At 39.1% G+C, this 22,769-nt stretch overlaps 1 protein-coding gene across 1 annotated transcript in view; it reads left to right on the forward strand.

Moving 5' to 3' along the window:
• The window catches only part of LOC139442624 (visual system homeobox 2-like), a 39,053-nt gene extending 16,735 nt beyond the window's left edge, over window positions 1-22,318 (forward strand). The window contains exons 3-5 of the mRNA XM_071223479.1: window positions 1,680-1,803; window positions 17,632-17,812; window positions 19,056-22,318. Of these exons, the coding sequence (XP_071079580.1) occupies window positions 1,680-1,803; window positions 17,632-17,812; window positions 19,056-19,336 (586 nt within the window). The 3' untranslated portion in view covers window positions 19,337-22,318. The remainder of the gene's footprint in view (window positions 1-1,679; window positions 1,804-17,631; window positions 17,813-19,055) is intronic.
• The last annotated feature ends 451 nt before the right edge of the window (window positions 22,319-22,769 follow it).

Genomic DNA, 22,769 nt, shown 5'->3' on the forward strand with positions numbered 1-22,769 from the left:
TATTGTTTCACCCAGTAGTGAACATTTATCAGCGGCCTCATTTTTCCGCACACCGATTAAACTGATGCGCCGTGATATAACTAAAAGACTAGTTGAAAGCGGCGTAAATCCCTCTCATTCTCTCTTAAAGGGGCTACGCTCCACGATTTGGTGTGCATTTCAAGTTGATGAAGTCAAAGCCGTTGCCATGAAAACGAAAATTTAGATTTTTCGAAAATCCCGAATTATCAAAAGGCACCAGTTCGCCACTAGACCTATCTATGTGCCATGTTTGGTAAAGATATATCTCATGATTTTTTAGTTTTTGTTGTTGTTGTTGTTTTTCTGCCCCGGAAACGAAACATGACGGACAGGACCCATTCCTATATCCCCCTTCCACTTCGTGGGGGAGGATAATAACCTATACTCATGAATAGTTTTAAAGTGTGTCAAGAGGGTACTGAGCTATATGTGATATTGGAAGTTGGGGGCTTACGATGTAAGTTTACAAATATTCCGGATATTTATTCACATTTCAAGCCTAGCGGGGCTTCACCGTACATTTTCTCCATATATATTGAAGCGATATCTATATTGATATCTATAGGTGTATTTAGTGCATGGCATGACACGTAATCTTTGTGTTAATGGGAGCGCCATTTAATTATAGCAGTCAAATTGAGAGGTGTTTGTGAGATTTACATCAAACATACTTATTACCAGTTGGCCGCCAAAGAAAACCCAATAAAAAATCAACAAATGTCTACCTCGCTTACATCCGTTGTTATTTCAATAACGGGTGGTTTGGTAGCCCAGTGGTAAAAGCGTTAGCTCGTCACGCCGATGGCCCAGGTCGATTCCCCACATCGATACAATGTGTGAAGCCGGTTTCTGGTCTCCTCCGCCGTGATATTGCTGGAATATTGCTAAAAGCGGCGTAAAACTATACTCATGCACTCACTGGTATTTTAAAAACTGCATACGATTTCGTGTGTGTGGGGGTATTTGCGTAGGTGTGCGCGTCTTTGTGTGGGGTTGTATTATGAAGTGATCCCGTGGATGCTGGGTGGTGTCCATAAGTACGTCAAAAGTGGATTCTGACACACGCATCTTCCCGACTCAAGGGAGTTAACTGACTATAAATGTCCATGATCCATCCTTACCGAACTAGGCTGGAATTTCTGGGCTCGATCGTAGCGCCAGCAGTGGATATTACGAGTAATGTCCATTCTATGTCCCTCCTGTTGTGTTGTCCTATCAGCTTACCCCTATCATATCACTTGCATTAACTTCAAACACAATGGCGGCGCCAATGAAAAAAATCTGATCGATAATCGAGATCTGTATTGCAATAAAACGGGTCTTACTTTGCGAAGTGCATCAAATCACGTGAACACCATGATTAAAAAAATGAAAAGATTTGGAAAATTTCTGTTGACGGTCGTTGACGGTACACATGCTTTGCAAATCCTGCAATCGACCGAAATCTCCACGGCAGTTTACGGACCGGATGTCGATTTAGTTTCGCGATTTTCATTGGACTATGCATGTACTCGTTAGTCCAGCCAAAATATAACTCCATAATTCCGGCCTCGTTCGGCAAGGGTGGAAACTAGACTTATATAGTCAGTTGTCTCCCTTGCCTTGGGAACATGTGACATACGATGCATATTAATCATCTGAAATATATGTAATTTCAGGACAATCTTCACCAGTTATCAGCTGGAGGAGCTGGAGAAGGCGTTCAAGGATGCCCACTATCCCGATGTACAGACCAGGGAGGTTCTAGCCATGAAGACTAGTCTACCTGAAGATAGAATACAGGTAACAAATCTTACACCCAGTGGACCTCATGCCCACATTATTGATTAGAGGCGACTATATAAATCGGGCTCGGTGACTTGGCTGTAATCGTACACATCAGGTGTCCGCCCTGTGTGAAGGTTGTGGTCAAGTGTCCGTCCTGTGTGAACGTAGAGATCAAGTGTCCGTCCTGTGTGAAGGTAGAGATCAAGTGTCCGTCCTGTGTGAAGGTAGAGATCAAGTGTCCGTCCTGTGTGAAGGTAGAGATCAGGTGTTCGTCCTGTGTGAAGGTAGTGGTCAAGTGTCCGCCCTGTGTGAAGGTAGAGATCAGGTGTTCGTTCTGCGTGAATGTAGAGATCAGGTGTCGGTCCTGTGTGAAGGTAGAGATCAGGTGTCCGTCCTGTGTGAAGGTAGAGATCAAGTGTCCGTCCTGTGTGAAGGTAGAGATCAGGTGTTCGTCCTGCGTGAATGTAGAGATCAGGTGTCTGTCCTGTGTGAAGGTTGAGATCTGGTGTCCGTCCTATGTAAAGGTTGAGATCAGGTGTCGGTCCTGTGTGAAGGTAGTGATCAGGTGTTTGTTTTGTGTGAAGGTAGAGGTCAGGTATCTGTCCTGTGTGAAGGTAGAGATCTGGTGTCCGTCCTGGGTGAAGATGGTGATCAGGTGTCCGTCCTGTGTGAAGGTAGTGATCAGGTGTTTGTTTTGTGTGAAGGTAGAGATCAGGTGTCCGTCCTGTGTGAAGGTAGAGATCAAGTGTCCGTCCTGTGTGAAGGTAGAGATCAGGTGTTTGTTTTGTGTGAAGGTAGTGATCAGGTGTCCGTCCTGTGTGAAGGTAGAGATCAGGTGTCCGTCCTGTGTGAAGGTAAAGATCTGGTGTTCGTCCTGTGTGACGGTAGAAATCTGGTGTCCGTCCTGTGTAAAGGTAGAGATCTGGTGTCGGTCCTGTGTGAAGGTAGAGATCAGGTGTCGGTCCTGTGTGAAGGTAGTGATCAGGTGTCCGTCCTGTGTGAAGGTAGTGATCAGGTGTCGGTCCCGTGTGAAGATAGTGATCAGGTGTCCGTCCTGTGTGAAGGTAGAGATCAGGTGTCCGTTTTGTATGAAGGCAGAAATCATGTGTCCTTCTTGTGTGAAGATAGTGATCAGGTGCCGGTCCTGTGTGAAGGTAGTGATCATGTGTCCTTCTTGTGTGAAGGTAGTGATCAGGTGTCCGTTCTGTGTGAAGGCAGTACCCAGGTGTCCACAATATGCAAAGGTAGAGATAAGGTGTCCACAATATGCAAAGGTAGAGATCGGGTGTCAGCGCTATGGGTGAACACATCCAGTCTTACCAGAAACACCCGTTCACGCGATTACAACCAAGCAAAATAATCGTTTTTTAACGTTGGATGTAAAAGCCATGGAATTTAACATGAATGCAAACATTTAAATTATATGAAGCACGATTCATTCACTTCTCACAGCTATTTTGCCCTTCACGCCAAATGGAATCTGTTCTGGTGGATAATCAAGACTGGTTGTACTCGTTCATTGGCATTTAGACCAGCTACTGCTATTTCCCCATACAAATTCTGAAGCATTCGGTCTCTCTAAAAATTAGCAATTAAATCATTCCCTGGTGCACTGTGTTAGCGTCTAAAGTGCTGTGTGTGTTTTTAGTAGCATAAAACTGGTTTTGTATGCTCCAGAAAATTGTAAAATTACTAATTAGTCATTGTTCAAAGAAAGACCCTACGTTTGGGTCAGACAATACAATATATATTTTACATATCACCACCTGAGACAAACCTTGACAAAAATTCGAAAAATGAGGGCCTTTGTGACAATCGAACAATTTGTCGAACTCGAGATATATGAAACGGCGTTTTCTTTACGAAGACACTCGCGACCGTTTAAACGCTGATGTGTATTATATGGAAGCATTGTGCAACGACTGCATGGCTTTTTACATCAAACAGACCTTCCCGACCGAAAAATATTCCTCCATCAAAGCGATTGCCAATTCTAACGATATTTTTCACTGTACAAACACTTAACACAAAAGCCCAATTTTCAGTTTATGCGATTTAGGATAGCAGGAGTTCTAATGCATTATTATGTGCCCTGTTAGAGTAAAATAGTTCTCGGTGAAGGATACTGTTATTCCTGTTAATAACCAATCAACTCTGGGCTATGTAACTGGCCTGGCTTGCAATAAACGAGGGCAGTAATGAAAAATGTTGTTTTATATTCACGGTAGCTATAACACTAAATGGATCACCGTTTAAGTCAATAACTTGATAGGCTATCCAGCTATCTCAGTGAATTACAGCTCGTTTAGAAATTAAAGGTGTGGTAATTGAATTTCATTGTGATTCGGGTTAGAGCTTGGAGGGATGAGCTCAGGGAATTGAACGGAATGAAAGTTGTTTCATATCGCCCCGCGCAGTTGGATATTCACTTTCAAATTACTTCTTCCATTAAGCAATGATTTTATTGGCAATTCCATCGTGCTATTTCATATTTATAAGCTTTAGTTATGGCGATAGTTGTGAACTTATTTGACTTTTTCCCTTCGTAATTTAATTACATTATACGCCACAAGTAGCAGTGCACACGATCACAGTGTTTGGAATTTAATAGGCTAATGGCAGTCTTGGGATTGTGGGCTGTTTTTCGTTTCATTTTCGAAATTTGTTTGTAAAGTGTAAAGTCACATATGGTTCGGAAAGGATTCAAGGATCTTGTAAAAATGTGCACAGCATTTTTATATCAGTTTCTGCAGCAAGAGTTCAATAATCCTTTTCAGATTTGTTTCGGCTGTTTGTAGGCGTAGTATATAAGAATTGACAAAAAAAATCTTCATTAAGCTTGCAAATAAAAATTAACTGATATCTGTATCCATGTCTATATACACAGCAGGAAAGTTAGATAATGTGTTTGTTATTTTCCATTTCAATTTTCATTACAACACGTTGAACGGAGACTTGTTCGGGACATGTTCTCAATGTCTAAGTGTCACACGTGGCTTAAATGAAACGATTTGATCAAGACTGGAAATTTGACCACAGATCAAGGAACTGAACCACTCTTTAATTCCTTTACCAGTTGTTCTCACACGGGGTTGGATGTGGTGGTTTGGGAGGAAAGGACATATCTACGTTTGTTCTTGACTATCTTAAAGGGTTTGTCAGCGTGCTCCTGAAGGCGTTTTTTGTAACGTTCAAAGTAGTTCAACGTTTCCCTAACGTGAAGGTTCTTTATGACTAAGTTAGGTCAAATGACAGCGACAGCAGATCCTAAAATATTTAAGTCTAAAAGTATTTTTTGTTTAGAAATATCAAAAGGGTTTAGTAAATATATCCATGTATGAGAAACACAACACACAAGCGTGATTGAATAATCCGCGTGACTTATTGCCACATTTAGGTGCGGTGTTGCTCCCAATCGAATTTAAACCGGGAGATATGAGAACCTTCCTGTCGATCAGTGTATATGCCTCTTATGTAATAACAGAAGATGAAGTCCATGTTTTGTTGAATTGTCCTGTCTATGATGATTTGCGTTTTAATCTTCATTAAAAGAATATACAAAGTTAGAGCAGGTATGCGTTTAAATGTCCAAAATCTTAAAAAACGTCTCGCTAAAACCTGCTTTCATATTTTACAACGAGGAAGAAACATGTTTCATCACTGATGTTATAATAGTATCTGTCTATAGGTTGTATATTATCTTTATATTCTAAGTTAGAGCAGTTATGCGTTTACATGTCCAAAATCTTCAAAAACATCTCGCCAAAACCTGCTTTCATATTTTACAACGAGGAAGAAACATGTTTCATCACTGATGTTATAATAGTATCTGTCTATAGGTTGTATATTATCTTTATATTCTAAGTTAGAGCAGTTATGCGTTTACATGTCCAAAATCTTCAAAACCATCTCGCCAAAACCTGCTTTCATATTTTACAACGAGGAAGAAACATGTTTCATCACTGATGTTATAATAGTATCTGTCTATAGGTTGTATATTATCTTTATATTCTAAGTTAGAGCAGTTATGCGTTTACATGTCCAAAATCTTCAAAACCATCTCGCCAAAACCTGCTTTCATATTTTACAACGAGGAAGAAACATGTTTCATCACTGATGTTATAATAGTATCTGTCTATAACTATATAACTCTATCTTTAACTGCAGTCTCTCATAATTCAATTCCGTAAGTATTGGCCTATGTATTTTAAACCTAAAGGTGTGTTTTTAATGTGAAAATGGTGTACAGCGTGGTGAGACATTAATAAAATATCTGTCTGTCTGTATGAACAATATGTGTTTTAATCGGTGTTAAACCCTTCTCATTTACTCACTGTCCCGAGTGCGCCTGCTCCTTGATATAATCTAACAGTTGAACGTCACCAGTATAAATTAGTTTATTTTTTAAATGTAGATAAATTTATAAACTCCGATTGTTTTACTTTTACTGGGCTCTGAATTTACAAGTATGATGCATAGAATGCAGTTTCGGGGTCATATTTACGTATTCCAATGTAGACATACACGAATGATCGTGAAATGGACTTTCTAATGCTTGTAGATGTGAGGTGAGGTGAAATGGGGTTTCACGTCGCGTCCAAGATTTTTGCACTTATATAGCGACGTGCATGCTTGTACTAGTCCGGACTGATGCCGATTTATAGTGCTAGCTCACTGAGATACGCAGTTTTAACATGAATACCCCACTCAGACACAGTATAATGACTCCGAGCCGACCAGTCCTTGTTTTAGCCCCTTAAGGCCGAGCGCCAGACAGGGTAACAACAAGAACCATCATTTAACGTCTTTTGGTATGACGCGGTCGGGGATCGAACCTTCCGCTCCCCGGGCGGACGCTCTACCACTAGACCACGGAGGCGGTCTTCTTGTAGATGTACAAAGCTTTCGTTATATACATGTTTAAAGATATGACCTAGTATCCGTGACACATGTTAATTAATGTAACGAAATGAAATCAAAGGATACAGGCAGTATTGAAACACCAGCTATTTAACAGTACCATCCTAAGACTTTCCACATCAAACTTTCAGTCACATAATTAGACATTCGTGACCAACTCGTGTTATTCCGGGAGGTTACGGAAAGGAGCGAGTGTTGACGGATGATAATTAGAGTATTCCGTGGGATATAGAAGTAGTATAAAAACAATGAAAAGCTTTAGAAGTACGTTCCGCAAGTTTATTCCTGTCTGTGAAAGGAAGAGAATGTGTGGATGTCAACTTCTTTATTACGAGGAACACAGCCATTCGGAGTATATACCTACTCCTTTATCGGGCGAATGGAGGCTATGAGGCAGAGAACATATATATGTACCTGTAAGAACGAAAAAAGGGCATCTAAAACCATGTTCTGCCTTCTAAAGAAATCGAGAAATCATAACATTCCTTTGGATTGTTTACTTAAGGCTTTTGATGTAATGATACTACCAATATTATCATATGGCTGTCAAACTTGGGCAAACGTAAATATGAACATAATTGAAAAGACCCACCTAAATTTCCATGTGGTCTTAGAAATGCTACCATAAATTTTATGGTTTATGGAGAACTGGGTAGGAAACCTTTATCGATTTAAATAGCTAAACGGGTAGTTAACTTTTGGCATAAACAGTGTAAACCCGGACCTGCACCGAAACTATCACAAATTATTTATAAGTTTACTCATTTGCAATTTCTATCTAATAATGAACAAAATGCCTCGATAAGAAATGTGAGGCAAATACTTAATAAGTGTAGTCTGCCCTATGTATTTCGTGACCACAAAGCGTTTCCAGATTTATTTTCCTTTTCCTATTTTCCTATTTTCCTTTTCTAAAACATAGAACCTGTAACTATAATCTACCTGTCGAAGTCGGCCGTTGGTTTAATTTGGTTTAGATAGAAAATTTAGGACATGCAAATTGTGTATGTCGTCAGCTATGGCCGATGATTACCACTACCTGTTTATATGTTAAGCGTTCCATGAATCTAGATGTAAACCTATCTCGAATAAATATACGCAATTTCCGAAAAAATAAAATACAAAAAATTGTTGAGTACCAGAAATGTAAAAAAAATAATCAAGAACCTTGCAAAATTCATATGTATAATAGATGAGTACTTTGTGTGTGACTGTGTATATGTGTGTTTCTTTATGTAAGTGAATCTGTTTAAATGTTCGTACAAATCTTCAAGCAAAATGTTTATCGCCAAATATTTGTACAGTATAACCGACATCTTGTTAAATATTAATTATTATCATGTTAAGAAACTTATTCTCCTGTACCACCGTTGGTGGTTCTTTTTTTAGAACTAACTGATGATGATGATGATGATGATGATGATGATGATGATGATGATAATATCTGTTGGCTTCTATTAAGTTTAAACCTTTGTTATCATATTACATTTGTTGTTCTTACAGGTTCATATATATTTTCTCTGCCTCATAGCATTTATTAGTGATGAAGGAGTAAGTATATACTCCGAAACGTTGCGTTCCTCATAATAAAGAAGTTGACATCCATAAATTCTCTTCCTTATTACAATTCCTGTTTGATTAGATTACATAAATCCATAGATATTATTACTGTAAGTAATACTATTCCAACTAAATAACAAATAGCAGGAAGCATTTTTTTCGGAGTCAGGCAACAAACAAATATTTACTTTTTTTTAATGCAAATTGTGTGACTGACGGGTTCTGCCGGTAGAGCAGGACATGCTTACCCTTTTCGCGAACACCTGGTGTCATCACTTCTTCTTAGTGATACCTACATATAATTTTCACCGCTATTTTGCCATTTACGCCCATTGGAATATTTTTTCGTCGGATAACCAAGACTGGTTATTCTCTGGCATTGACGTTTAATATTTCAAAATCCTATAGTGCTCCTAACCCCACCCCCACCCAACCAACATCACCACACACACACGGAATATTAATTGGTCCGTCTCTAAATAACCTCTTTATGATACAAAGCAATCAGAAAAAGCTACGATAACCAAGTAATGTATTAATTCACGTTTTAATTTACATTACCAAACATTTTATCAGTGCCAACTTTCGGGTTGTAACATTACTGGCCTGTTATCTCCTCAAACCATTTTAGTCCCAGTGTGTGCATTTTATAAACGTTATTACATTAGAGGGCATGTGATATAGAGAAAGCCATCTTTAAACATGTCATGGCATCAAAGTCTGCCAAGCGATGGAACGAAACGAGTATCACTCAATTCATATTACCCATCATTCAATTTTAACCATATCTTTTATATGGAATGTTAATGAAATTGGTATTTGTTGAAAAGTTAACTCACTAAAACGAATTTAATCATTTTAATAGCGAGATAGAGGACAAGCCGTTGGGTAGCACCGAGCGTATGTGGTGAGTGAAAATACTTTTCTCATTCATAATTAAGGATGACCATAAAAAGTCTAAAAATTACTTTTAGATCGCTTCATTAACTATGTTTAATCTTGTTAAAGCAGTTTTTAAGTAGTTCAATCAAATAACCATTACGAAATTGGAACAGAAACATTCAAGTCCATATCACATAAATAAATCTGTAGTCAAACTAGCGATACGTTCCCCGAACGCGTGATGTATTCCCCGAACGCCCTCAAAAGCCTAATTGTTTTCAATTATTGTCGATTTAGGAATTGAAACGAGATTTCGGGAGCTGTAGACGACACGCAAATGTATTGAGAGAAATGATTGGATGAGCTGGTCCCGTGAGAGGGCGCTCGTGATGCGGTTACGGTCGAGTCACTTTCGACAAGCCTTCTTTCATTCCGACAATTGCTTTAGCATTGATTCCCTGTGAAAATCATTTATCTGCTGCGCCAAACGGTGGATACAGAAACATTTGCGCCCACTGTCATTTAATTTTCTATCTACGAGAGAGATTAGCTGTATTCCTGCGTGAATACAGAGAGCTCGGTCTAATCTGAGAATCTAGTCTCGCTTCACGGCTGTCGGCGAACGTCATGGGCCCGCCCGAGCGCGAACTTTTCAATTACCTGGTAATTGCTGGGACTAGTATTCGGAACATTGTTTGTCGATTAAAAAGGATTTGACTCGATTAATGGGCATTAACAAAAACGGCAGGACTGTACTCGAGATGAAAAACTCTGTGTACAGTGGCCAACACGTCAAAGCCCCTCAAAGGGGGTTTTCCTCCTATGTATTCTGTGTGATTGTATTTCATTAGGGTTCGTCTACTTAGGTTAGGTTGGCCCGGAAAACGGTGTTGTCTTTATCAACAAGCCCGGCATTTGGGTAAAGACAAAGACTCGTGTTAATAACGACTGTCCCCTAGCACAAGGTCAATGTTTAGGTTTGTGGCGGCAGGGGAGGAATTGGTATTAGTATCGGATAAATCCATATAGTTTCGCTGCAACGTTGCAGGTAAATGCACATATTTGCACTGCAACATCTGAGGTAAATGCACATATTTGCACTGCAGCATCTCAAGTTAATGCACATATTTGCGCCGCAACATTTTAGGTAATTCAACATATTTGCACTGCAATATCTCAGGTAAATGAACATATTTGCACAGCAACATTTCAGGTAATTCCACATATTTGTACTGCAACATCTCAGGTAAATGCACATATTTGCACTGCAACTTCTAAGGTGAATCCATACATTTGCGAGGTAACATCTCAGGCAAATCCACATATTTGCGCTGCAACACAGTGGTAAAATCTATATAATTGCACAGCAACGTCTCAGGTAAAACCCATATTTCCGTTGCAACATCTCAGGTAAATTCGCATATTAAAGAACAATATATCATGTATGTCCACATACAAAAGCACATACATTTGTACTGCCACATCTCAAGTGTATCACAAATCCATCCTTGTGTCCTAGTTTAGCCAAGTTTCTTTGGAATGTGTCTGTTAAAAGCGGTACAACTGCACTCTTCAGTGATGTTCACGTGTTGTTTTCACTTTGCGTGAACACATTGCAAGCATGTATTTCATGTACCCACGCCTATGCAACTTTTGAATAATTTTACAAAGTTAAACGGATCGTTAATGTTTGCAGTGTATCACTATGGCAGACAGATGCACGGACAAACGGGCGGACATATATAGATTGGCGATATTCATTCAACTTTATTCTTACAACTGTTTACATTTGACACAAACAGATGTTCATTACTAGTGTCTGTCAATTAGATTTCTCCCCTGACACAGAGATGTTCATTACTAGTGTCTGTCAATTAGATTTCTCCCCCCCCCCCCCCCCCCACACACACACAGATGTTCATTACTAGTGTCTGTCAATCAGATGTCTCCCCCCACACAGATATGTTCATTACTAGTGTCCGTCAATTAGATTTCTCCCCACACACAGATGTTCATTACCAGTGTCTGTCAATAAGATTTCTCCCCCCCACACAGAGATGTTCATTTCTAGTGTCTGTCAATGAGATTTCTCCCCCACACAGAGATGTTCATTACCAGTGTCTGTCAATCAGAATTCTCCCCCCACACAGAGATGTTCATTACTAGTGTCTGTCAATTAGATTTCTCTCTCCCCCCACCCCCCCCACCCCCCCCACCCCCAACACACAGAGATGTTCATTACCAGTGTCTGTCAATCAGATTTCTCCCCACACACAGATGTTCATTACTAGTGTCTGTCAATTAGATTTCTCCCCACACAGATGTTCATTACTAGTGTCTGTCAATTAGATTTCTCCCCCCACACAGAGATGTTCATTTCTAGTGTCTGTCAATTAGATTTTTCCGCCACACTGAGATGTTCATTACCAGTGTCTGTCAATCAGATTTCTCCCCCACACAGAGATGTTCATTACTAGTGTCTGTCAATTAGATTTCTCTACACATACAGATGTTCATTACTAGTGTCTGTCAATTAGATTTCTACCCACACACATATGTTCATTACCAGTGTCTGTCAATCAGATTTCTCCACACACACAGATGTTAATTACCAGTGGCTGTCAATTAGATTTCTCCCCACACACATATGTTCATTACTAGTGTGTGTCAATTAGATTTCTCCACACACAGATGTTCAATACTAGTGTCTGTCAATCAGATTTCTCCACACACACATATGTTCATTACCAGTGTCTGTCAATTAGATTTTTCCACACACACACAGATGTTCATTACTAGTGTCTGTCAATCAGATTTCTCCCCACACACTGATGTTCATTACCAGTGTCTGTCAATTAGATTTCTCCACACAGTTGTTTATTTCTAATGTCTGTCAATTAGATTTCTCCACACACAGATGTTCATTACCAGTGTCTGTCAATTAGATTTCTCTACACACAGAGATGATCAATACTAGTGTCTGTCAATTTGATTTCTCCACACACAGAGATGTTCATTACTAGTGTCTGTCAATTAGATTTCTATCCACACAGATGTTCATTACTAGTGTCTGTCAATTAGATTTCTCCCCCCCCCAACACAGAGATGTTCATTACCAGTGTCTGTCAATCAGATTTCTCCACACACACAGATGTTAATTACCAGTGGCTGTCAATTAGATTTCTCCCCACACACATATGTTCATTACTAGTGTGTGTCAATTAGATTTCTCCACACACAGATGTTCAATACTAGTGTCTGTCAATCAGATTTCTCCACACACACATATGTTCATTACCAGTGTCTCTCAATTAGATTTTTCCACACACACACAGATGTTCATTACTAGTGTCTGTCAATCAGATTTCTCCCCACACACTGATGTTCATTACCAGTGTCTGTCAATTAGATTTCTCCACACAGTTGTTTATTTCTAATGTCTGTCAATTAGATTTCTCCACACACAGATGTTCATTACTAGTGTCTGTCAATTAGATTTCTCTACACACAGAGATGATCAATACTAGTGTCTGTCAATTTGATTTCTCCACACACAGAGATGTTCATTACTAGTGTCTGTCAATTAGATTTCTACCCACACAGATGTTCATTACTAGTGTCTGTCAATTAGATTTCTCCCCCCCCCCCCACACAGAGATGTTCATTTCTAGTGTCTGTCAATGAGATTTCTCCCCACACACAGATGTTCATTACTAGTGTCTGTCAATTAGATTTCTCCCCACACAGAGATGTTCATTACTAGTGTCTGTCAATTAGATTTCTCCCCACACAGAGATGTTCATTTCTAGTGTCTTTCAATGAGATTTCTCCCCCACACAGAGATGTTCATGACCAGTGTCTGTCAATCAGATTTCTCCCCACACACAGATGTTCATTACTAGTGTCTGTCAATTACATTTCTCCCCACACAGAGATGTTCATTACTAGTGTCTGTCAATCAGATTTCTCCCCCCCCCACACAGATATGTTCATTACTAATGTCTGTCAATTAGATTTCTCCCCACACACAGATGTTCATTACCAATGTCTGTCAATTAGATCCCCCCCCCCCCCCCCCCCACACACACACACAGATGTTCATTTCTAGTGTCTGTCAATCAGATTTCTCCCACACACAGAGATGTTCATTACCAGTGTCTGTCAATCAGATTTCTCCCCCCACACAGATATGTTCATTACTAGTGTCTGTCAATTAGATTTCTCCCCCCACACAGATGTTCATTACCAGTGTATGTCAATTAGATTTCTTCCCCCACACAGAGATGTTCATTTCTAGTGTCTGTCAATTAGATTTCTCCACACACACAGATGTTCATTACCAGTGTCTGTCAATCAGATTTCTCCACACACACAGATGTTCATTACCAGTGTCCGTCAATTAGATTTCTCCACACAGTTGTTTATTTCTAGTGTCTGTCAATTAGATTTCTACTCACACACAGATGTTCATTACCAGTGTCTGTCATTTAGATTTCTCCACACAGTTGTTTATTTCTAATGTCTGTCAATTAGATTTCTCCACACACAGATGTTCATTACTAGTGTCTGTCAATTAGATTTCTCTACACACAGAGATGTTCAATACTAGTGTCTGTCAATTTGATTTCTCCACACACAGAGATGTTCATTACTAGTGTCTGTCAATTAGATTTCTACCCACACAGATGTTCATTACTAGTGTCTGTCAATTAGATTTCTCTCCCCCCCCCCCCCACACACACACAGAGATGTTCATTTCTAGTGTCTGTCAATGAGATTTCTCCCCACACACAGATGTTCATTACTAATGTCTGTCAATTAGATTTCTCCCCACACACAGATGTTCATGACCAGTGTCTGTCAATTAGATTTCTCCCCCCCCCCCCACACACACACATATGTTCATTACCAGTGTCTGTCAATTAGATTTCTACACACACACAGATGTTCATTACCAGTGTCTGTCAATTAGATTTCTCCACACACACAGATGTTCATTACCAGTGGCTGTCAATTAGATTTCTCCCCACACACATATGTTCATTTCCAGTGTGTGTCAATTAGATTTCTCCACACACAGATGTTCAATACTAGTGTCTGTCAATCAGATTTCTCCACACACACAAACATGTTCATTACTAGTGTCTGTCAATTAGATTTCACCACACACACACAGATGTTCATTACCAGTGTCTGTCAATCAGATTTCTCCACACACAGATGTTCATTACCAGTGTCTGTCAATTAGATTTCTCCACACACGGAGATGTTCATTACTAGTGTCTGTCAATTAGATTTCTACCCCCACACAGATGTTCATTACTAGTGTCTGTGAATTAGATTTCTCCACACACACAGATGTTCATTACTAGTGTCTGTCAATTAGATGTCTCCCCACACACAGAGATGTTCATTACTAGTGTCTGTCAATTAGATTTCTCCCCACACACATATGTTCATTACCAGTGTCTGTCAATTAGATTTCTCCACACACACAGAGACGTTCATTACTAGTGTCTGTCAGTCAGATTTCTCCACACCCAGATGTTCATTTCTAGTGCCTGTCGGTCAGATTTCTCCACAAACAGATGCTCATTCCTAGTGTCTGTCAGTCATATTTCTCCACAAACAGATGTTCATTTCTAGTGTCTGTCAGTCATATTTCGCCACAAACAGATGTTCATTTCTAGTGTCTGTCAGTCAGATTTCTCCACAAACAGATATTCATTTCTAGTGTCTGTCAGTCATATTTCTCCACAAACAGATGTTCATTTCTAGTGCCTGTCAGTCAGATTTCTCCACAAACAGATGTTCATTACCAGTGTCTGTCAATTAGATTTCTCCACACACAGATGTTCATTACCAGTGTCTGTGAATTAGATTTCTCCACACACAGAGATGTTCATTACCAGTGTGTGTCAATTAGATTTCCCCACACACAGATGTTCATTACTAGTGTCTGTCAATTAGATTTCTCCCTCCACCCAGAGATGTTCATTACCAGTGTCTATCAATTAGATTTCTCCACACACAGATGTTCATTACCAGTGTCTGTCAATTAGATTTCTCCACACACAGAGATGTTCATTACCAGTGTCTGTCAATTAGATTTCTCCACAAACAGATGCTCATTTCTAGTGTCTGTCAGTCAGATTTCTCCACACACAGAGATGTTCATTTCTAGTGTCTGTCAGTCATATTTCTCCACAAACAGATGTTCATTTCTAGTGTCTGTCAGTCAGATTTCTCCACAAACAGATGCTCATTTCTAGTGTCTGTCACTCAGATTTCTCCACAAACAGATGTTCATTTCTAGTGTCTGTCAGTCAGATTTCTCCACAAACAGATGTTCATTTCTAGTGTCTGTCAATTAGATTTCTCCACAAACAGATGTTCATTTCTAGTGTCTGTCAGTCAGAGATTTCTCCTTGTGTCTAAAGTTCATTACTAAGAACTGTAAATCAAAGTTCTCATCCAGTCTATCAACCACAACGTTTGTTAATCAGATCATCATTGAGTATATAAGCTCTTGCACTGGTTCTGACCTTTCTCGTTAATAAGGGACAATACGGTAAATTGTGTCATGATCCTTAAACATGGCATATACCAACCGCTCAGTTTATAACACTTGCCTGTTTGTTCCTGTTAATACATCACACTCATGTCCTCTCCCCATGTCACCATATGTTTCAGTCTAACTTATAAAACAAGACATGCATAGTTATACCTAAAGACAAAACTACACCCACAACTTCATTTAATATATTTCCATGTTGCTTTTAATTACGCAACCTAGCCGCTCGCTAATTTAGTTGCCAGTTCATTTCTCAGAATAAAACAAGCCTACGGCAGCTTCTCGTCTACGCTAGCCTGAATAAATAGCTCATTTAGTTAGTTTGTCCAAATGACTAGACAAGACGCACTTTCTTGATGATCATCAACTCGAGTTCTCACATGCAAAGTACGTATCATGTATTTTTCCAACAAAGGTAAATGACTTTTTTCATGACCATTACATCAACAAAGAGACCTGCTTTATTTCTCTACGATGTGGGGTTAATTTACCCATTTTTGAACCATTATGGTGTGACTATATAGACGTGGTCCTGTTATTAGCTGCAAAGATGTCCAGTTACAATAAAAAGTGTGATCTTTATAGGAACGAAACGGTTGGCAAATATGAAATTGTATCCTTTTGTTGAAGAAGAATGGTGTCTTTGCTTCTTATATTCGTTCTTGAATAAACAGAATTAGTTTCTCTGCCATTTATCATTGCAATTTGAGACAAAGGGTCTGGAAACAATAACATGTTGAAACGATAATAGTTAAACAAACAATTATGAGCACATGCATAAATATGTTTTAACTTACACTAGGTGATAAACATTAGTTCTTTCAGATTAAGGGTGTTATTGGGTATTTGATGGCTGGAAATTATGTACAATGAATGCTTTAGGACGTGTTTATTTCAAATTTGATTTGAGAAAAGGCATTCATTGGAAATTCATATGATTTCTTGGTGACAAATAGTTCAAACAATCAGATTGCGACACACTCATGTAACATGGATATATATTAAGAAAAACATACATTTTGGATAAGGTAACATTTATTAACACACAATAAACAAGGACAAAGGTAAATGTTACTAGAAACATTTACTTCATACCATATGTAAACTTTACTTAAAGTAAAGAAAATCAGTGTATGAATGTCTAAAGTGTAGCAGGTTAGTACTGTGGTGTAATCAACGAGGGCTGATATAGTGTTGACACACCAGCTTATCCTGCCCCGGCACCCGTCACAAACACATGCAAGTGCAGATCAATAGTACAACTGAAAATAAACGGGAATATATGGCACAAGTGAAAATAGGGAATTACAGTGGACATCATTTATGTCACTGATGCGTCAAACTTGGAAATGTCATCACATGTTTACCATAAATCTTTTTGAAAGTTTGACTGAGTACCTGGATGTTGTAACCTTGATGAAATAACTTCTGAGCAAGAACTGTTTGACGTTCTTTGAAATGTTGGTAGAAAGAGCTTGCTCGATTGTACCTAACAAATTGTGAAATGAAGACACCAAGGGCTGAAGCTGCAGGAATATTGCTCGACAAAAAGGGAAAGTTGACTATTGGAAAGTTTAAGTCATCCCTCTTGTCATACAATCTTGTAGAGAGAGTTTGTCACTCTGAATCTTGATAGATAGATCTAAATTTGAAATAGATGAAGCGGTCTCACTGGTCTCCTCTATTTATGATTTAGGTTGGTAAATCAGAGGGAAGGGATTGGCTATTTGACGGTTATTGAACGATATCAGATCAGATCATCGATATACTTGAATCATAAGTTAACCTTCTTGGCCAAATTACCTTATTTTGACTTTGTAAGTTCCATAAAATTCCATTCGTTTTGACTTTAATCAATTCCCTAATTACGAACAAACATTGACAAACTAATTTGACGTTTTTATCAGGTATGGTTTCAAAACAGACGAGCTAAGTGGCGGAAGACGGAGAAGACGTGGGGACGAAGCAGTATAATGGCGGAGTACGGACTGTATGGAGCGATGGTCAGACACTCACTTCCGCTTCCGGAAACCATCTTAAAAAGCGGAAAAGAAGGGGTTCTTGATTCCTCAGCGCCATGGTTACTCAGTGAGTAACACTTAACTTTATCTATGGTAACTATGTGTATAATTCTATATTGCACTAGTAGGAAAAAAAGAGATATATTTATTTTAACTGTTGATAAATAAAATCTTTGGTAGGCATTTAGAAGGTGAAATCCCCCGATAAAGGGACAAGAAGAAGTTCTAGAACGTCGTTACAAAGAATAAAGAAGTTGTTGTATGAAGTGTCATGTATTCATGTTGATAGATAATGGAAAAAACTGAAAACAATCATTATAATATTATCGGTTATTAATAACTATTGAATAGATATATGACAATTGTATTGAATTTCGATATAATATCCGTGTAAAGTTTCCTATAGATTCCTCAACAATTAGGATTTTGACAAAAGAAACATCATATTTCATAATATAAGTCATAGAGTCCAACGACTACAGAACGTTACTACTGTCGTTCTATATGAATTATTAGACGGCCATTGGCGTACATCTCGCGCACTACTTAAAGATAGAGTTAATTATTATCAGTTCTGTTAGGGGACGTAATTAATCATCAAGTCAAGTGCAATGGTTTTATGGTACACGGGGGGCAGGGGGATTGTCAAGTTTAATGCGTGCACGGCATGATGGGCCCACTATCAATGATCGTTACAGTGATATAGGAATTCTTTATGAAACAAGTGATCGATTATTAATGTCTAGCATGTAAATAATATATATATATATATGTGGTGTGTGTGTGTGTGTGTGTGTGTGTGTGTGTGTGTGAATGTGTGTGTGTGTGTGCGTGCGTGTGCGTGCGTGTGTGTCACCCCACATGTGGACATGTTGGACAGAGTTACCTCCCTTTCTCATGTTAGGATCCGCTGATCGTGGATACCGTTTTCGTGGGGTTCAACAAAAATGAAAACGTTTGCACCCCCCACCCCTACCCCACTAACACATACAGACACACCGACACACATTCAGCTGACATGCCATTAACCCAAACTCACGGACGTTAAATCCAACCCACTCACACTCTCGTGTATTTGAAATATATATAAGATTATTTTGTACTTCATAATGTTTCGTATCGGGTGATAAACTGTAACGTCCTTTATCTTTTTCTAATAAATTGTTTTCATTAATTTGACCCACTGAAAATGGAAATATTGTTGGAATTAAAACAGAAAATTTGAAGATAACTTATACATCGAGATAACGTCAGCATTACAAAAATAGCTTTGTATACAGTGATAACCTTATTTTTATGCTACTGTTTAGGTATGTATCGGAAGTCAAGTGACCCACAGACAAGACTGAAGAGCGATGACGAAGAAAGTCGCGACTGTATCCCGGAAGTGAAAGACAAAGAAGAGCTTCGGTCTGAGAGTATCGCGGCACTTCGTGCGCGTGCGCAGGAGCATACTGCCAGAATCCATCAGAACGGAGACAGGGAAGATGAGAAAGGCAAAGACGACATTTCAGACGAGAGCGCGGATGATGAGAGTCATGACGCTGTCGTGAGACTGCAGGCAACGGAGCTACCTGAGATGCCTGATTGATAACACTAAGCAGTACTACTTGTTGTTCGTCCACATCCAGTGTTATTCAGAGACTTTCATTGTGTTAATGTTTCTTGTGTGGTTGAACAATATGAAATTTGACAGTTCGTATAGTACAGGTTTGTGTACATATATGCTCGCACTAAAACATATATCGTCTTAGGACAAGCTGTGTTTAATCTCAGCTTTTATCATATCATCCTTATATCAGTACAGTAAAATATCGTTAACTCGAAGTCATTTGGACCGTCGTAGTTCGAGATAGTGGAAATTCGACATCAGAACAGGGTCGATGAGGAATCCGCCAGAACTAGAATATAATGTTACTAATCGAACTATGGACTTGCAAGAGTTCGACTTAACGAGATTTCGCTGTTGTTTTTTTAACCCGGTAATTTTTTAAACATAATTTATTCATTTTATTCAAGTTAAAATTATTGAATGGGCGTTGCAATAATTTAAACCATGTGCAGAGAAATTTCACAGTTGTTTTCATTTCCACATAAAAAATATACAAACCTAAAATCACTTAAAATCAGTATTTCGGATCATCCCATGGTTCATAGTGCTGCATCTTTCTCGCTTACCACAACCACTCTAACTCGAAGTGTTTGTGATAACTGAATTTGAGTCGAGACCTTCGTAGTTCGAAATAAAGGGATTGTCGATACTGCACCGTAACGACAAAGTCTGTCGGGGTGTTAAAGTCAGGTTACACGAATTGTCGAGGTTCGGGAGATCGAGATAACTGTGTTACGATGTAAATAGGAATATGTCCAAAGTGTATCATGTCTTTGGGGTAATGCCCACAAACATCAGATACGAAAGGGTTCTCAACAATGTACAAAATCAAAATAGTTACAAAACGGTTGGGTATGCTTCGGAATTGGCATGTGTGACAAGGGGAAATGTTCCTGCAAGCTTGAAGCACGGTTCACCGATTTATAGAGTGCAATACTGGTTATTTTTCCCTGTAGATTATACTTGCAGCAATTTGACAGTTTCCACGATAATATTACTTAAATACTTTTTTTTTTAAATTATTATTATTATTATTATTATTATTATTATTATTATTATTATTATTATTATTATTATTTACAGATGAAAATTAAAAATGGAGCAAAGAGGGTTTGGGTGATCCTGGCACAGTCAGGCTGGTTAGGCTCATCATCAGCTCAGGGCCCTTGCCCCCCTCTACACGCAGCCCAGACAGCGAATGGGAATTCTACCAGGAAGCGTTGCCTAGTCAAACCTACCCAGAACTTTTCGGGGAATGTGAAGACTCCCCAACACTGCAGCCTTCTGCATTACCCAGATTGCCAGAAGGGCTGTATTCCTGGTAGCAAATCCAGGTACTCTCCCAATGTCAGTCAACAGATTGGGAGGTACCAAACCTAAGGCACCGAGAACAATGGGGAGTCGGACAACTTTGTACTTGGGATGCAAGCGTGACATTTCGAACGCGAGGTGTGCACATTTGCCATATTTTTTCCTGAATCTTGTCACATTAGTTTCAAAAGGGACAGAAAATTCAATGATATAAATGATTTCATTGTAATTATCAAAAAGGACAAGATCAGGTTTGGTGGCCTGGGTGGGTCTGAGACTGTATAAGCGCCTATTCCAAAGAATTTTGTATTCATCATTTTCCATGACGCCCTCTACATATTCCGGGACGTAACATGGATGGACCTCTGTGTCAAAACCACGAGCATGGCGACGACAGTAATAAAAGGATCGAGCCATTCCATCATGACGCTCAAGATACTGTATTTGTGCCAAAGCTGGGCATCCACTGACAATGTGTCGCATTAAATTCATTGTACAATCTACATTTCATATGTACAGTTTGATGCAAAATCACACATTGATGGTTTCGAGTGGGAAAGGACTGGTCCTGAGCAGCAAACAGAAAGCCTTCTGTTTTACTTTTCAGGCCAGCCGACTTCATCCAAGCGAAGGACTCTGCAGGGTTGCTGAACTTCTCAACACACTGCACATGAACTCGACGCAGTGGTCGTTCAGATAGCGTCTCCTTGAAAGATTGTGTCCGGGCCGATTTGATATGGCACCTCGCTTGGTTGACACTCATTTCTGTACCGTCCAGCAGTACAGAGCAATCAACAAAATCAGTGAGTGAGTGAATATGTTTTACGCCGCTTTTAGCAATATTCCAGCAATATCACGGCGGGGGACACCAGAAATTGGCTTCACACATTGTACCCATGCCGGGAATCGAACCCGGGTCTTCGGCGTGACGAGCGAACGCTTTAACCACTAGGCTACCCGACCGCCCCTCAACAAAATCAACACTGACATTGAGATTATGTCCCACATCCTTGGCTCGTCTAAGAAAACTGTGGAATGCCTTGTTTTCATCATGAGTCTTGACATGCTTCACAAGAGGATCATCAGACAAATACATGTGTGCAAAAGTGCACAATACAATTCTATCATGAAGAGCCTCCACGTTAATCAAACCACGCCCTCCGTTATTATTATTATTATTATTATTATTATTATTGCTTTGACAAACCCTATGTAGCTTATTCTTGTTATCTCAAGATGTGAGTCAACCTTCGAGTTATAAACAGTGATTTTTAGCCGTACTCTCTCAACGAACTTTCTCGAATTGCTCATTTCAACCATCAGTAGTGGCGAATTATGCTAGGTAATACGGTAACCTGTAGACCAGCATTATTTCCAGATGTGACGTTGGAGAAGAGGAACGTTAGCTGCACCTTTCTACATTCCTAATACAGTGAAACTTCGTTAGTCCAGACCCCGTTTATCCGGAAACCCCACCTTCGGGCAAATTACTTCCGAGAGCGTATATGTAATCGAAGGATATTGTTTTGTACCCTTGTTAATCCGGAAATGTATTATTCGGATCAATTTCAATAGAAACTCTATCGTCCAGATTAACGAGGTTTCAATGTACATGACAATAGTGGTCATAACTATTATATTGTTTAAAGTGTAGTGTGTTTATGTTTCTACTTCTTTGTTGATTCGTTGAATATATAATTTGAAGTTTAATGCAAATTACTTTACTTTATTTATTTTCATACACACAGCAGTATTACTGTGTATGTTGACTACACTGTCCTTCTTAAACTGAAAAATAAAATATGTTGAACCAAATAAACAATTGAATGTGAAGACGTACTTCTTGGTGTTTTTTTAAGCCAAGAAATGGCAAACATCGACAAACATACACCTATCAACACCGAGTGCCAACATAATCTGTGTTCCGACGTATAGTTCAAACACTGTTGTTATCTTTAGTTGTAAGATAAAACAATAAGATTTATAATATTTTATTTATTCTTTAATTCGTCTTCTGACCTCGCATTTGTTGTCCACATTTCTACAAAATGTTGTGTGATGTTCGATGCACAACGTTGTGCTGGTGGGAGAAAAGGTACAT

Source organism: Haliotis cracherodii, unplaced genomic scaffold, assembly GCF_022045235.1.
Source record: "Haliotis cracherodii isolate W230 unplaced genomic scaffold, xgHalCrac1.p SCAF_5, whole genome shotgun sequence".
Lineage (NCBI taxonomy): Eukaryota > Metazoa > Mollusca > Gastropoda > Lepetellida > Haliotidae > Haliotis > Haliotis cracherodii.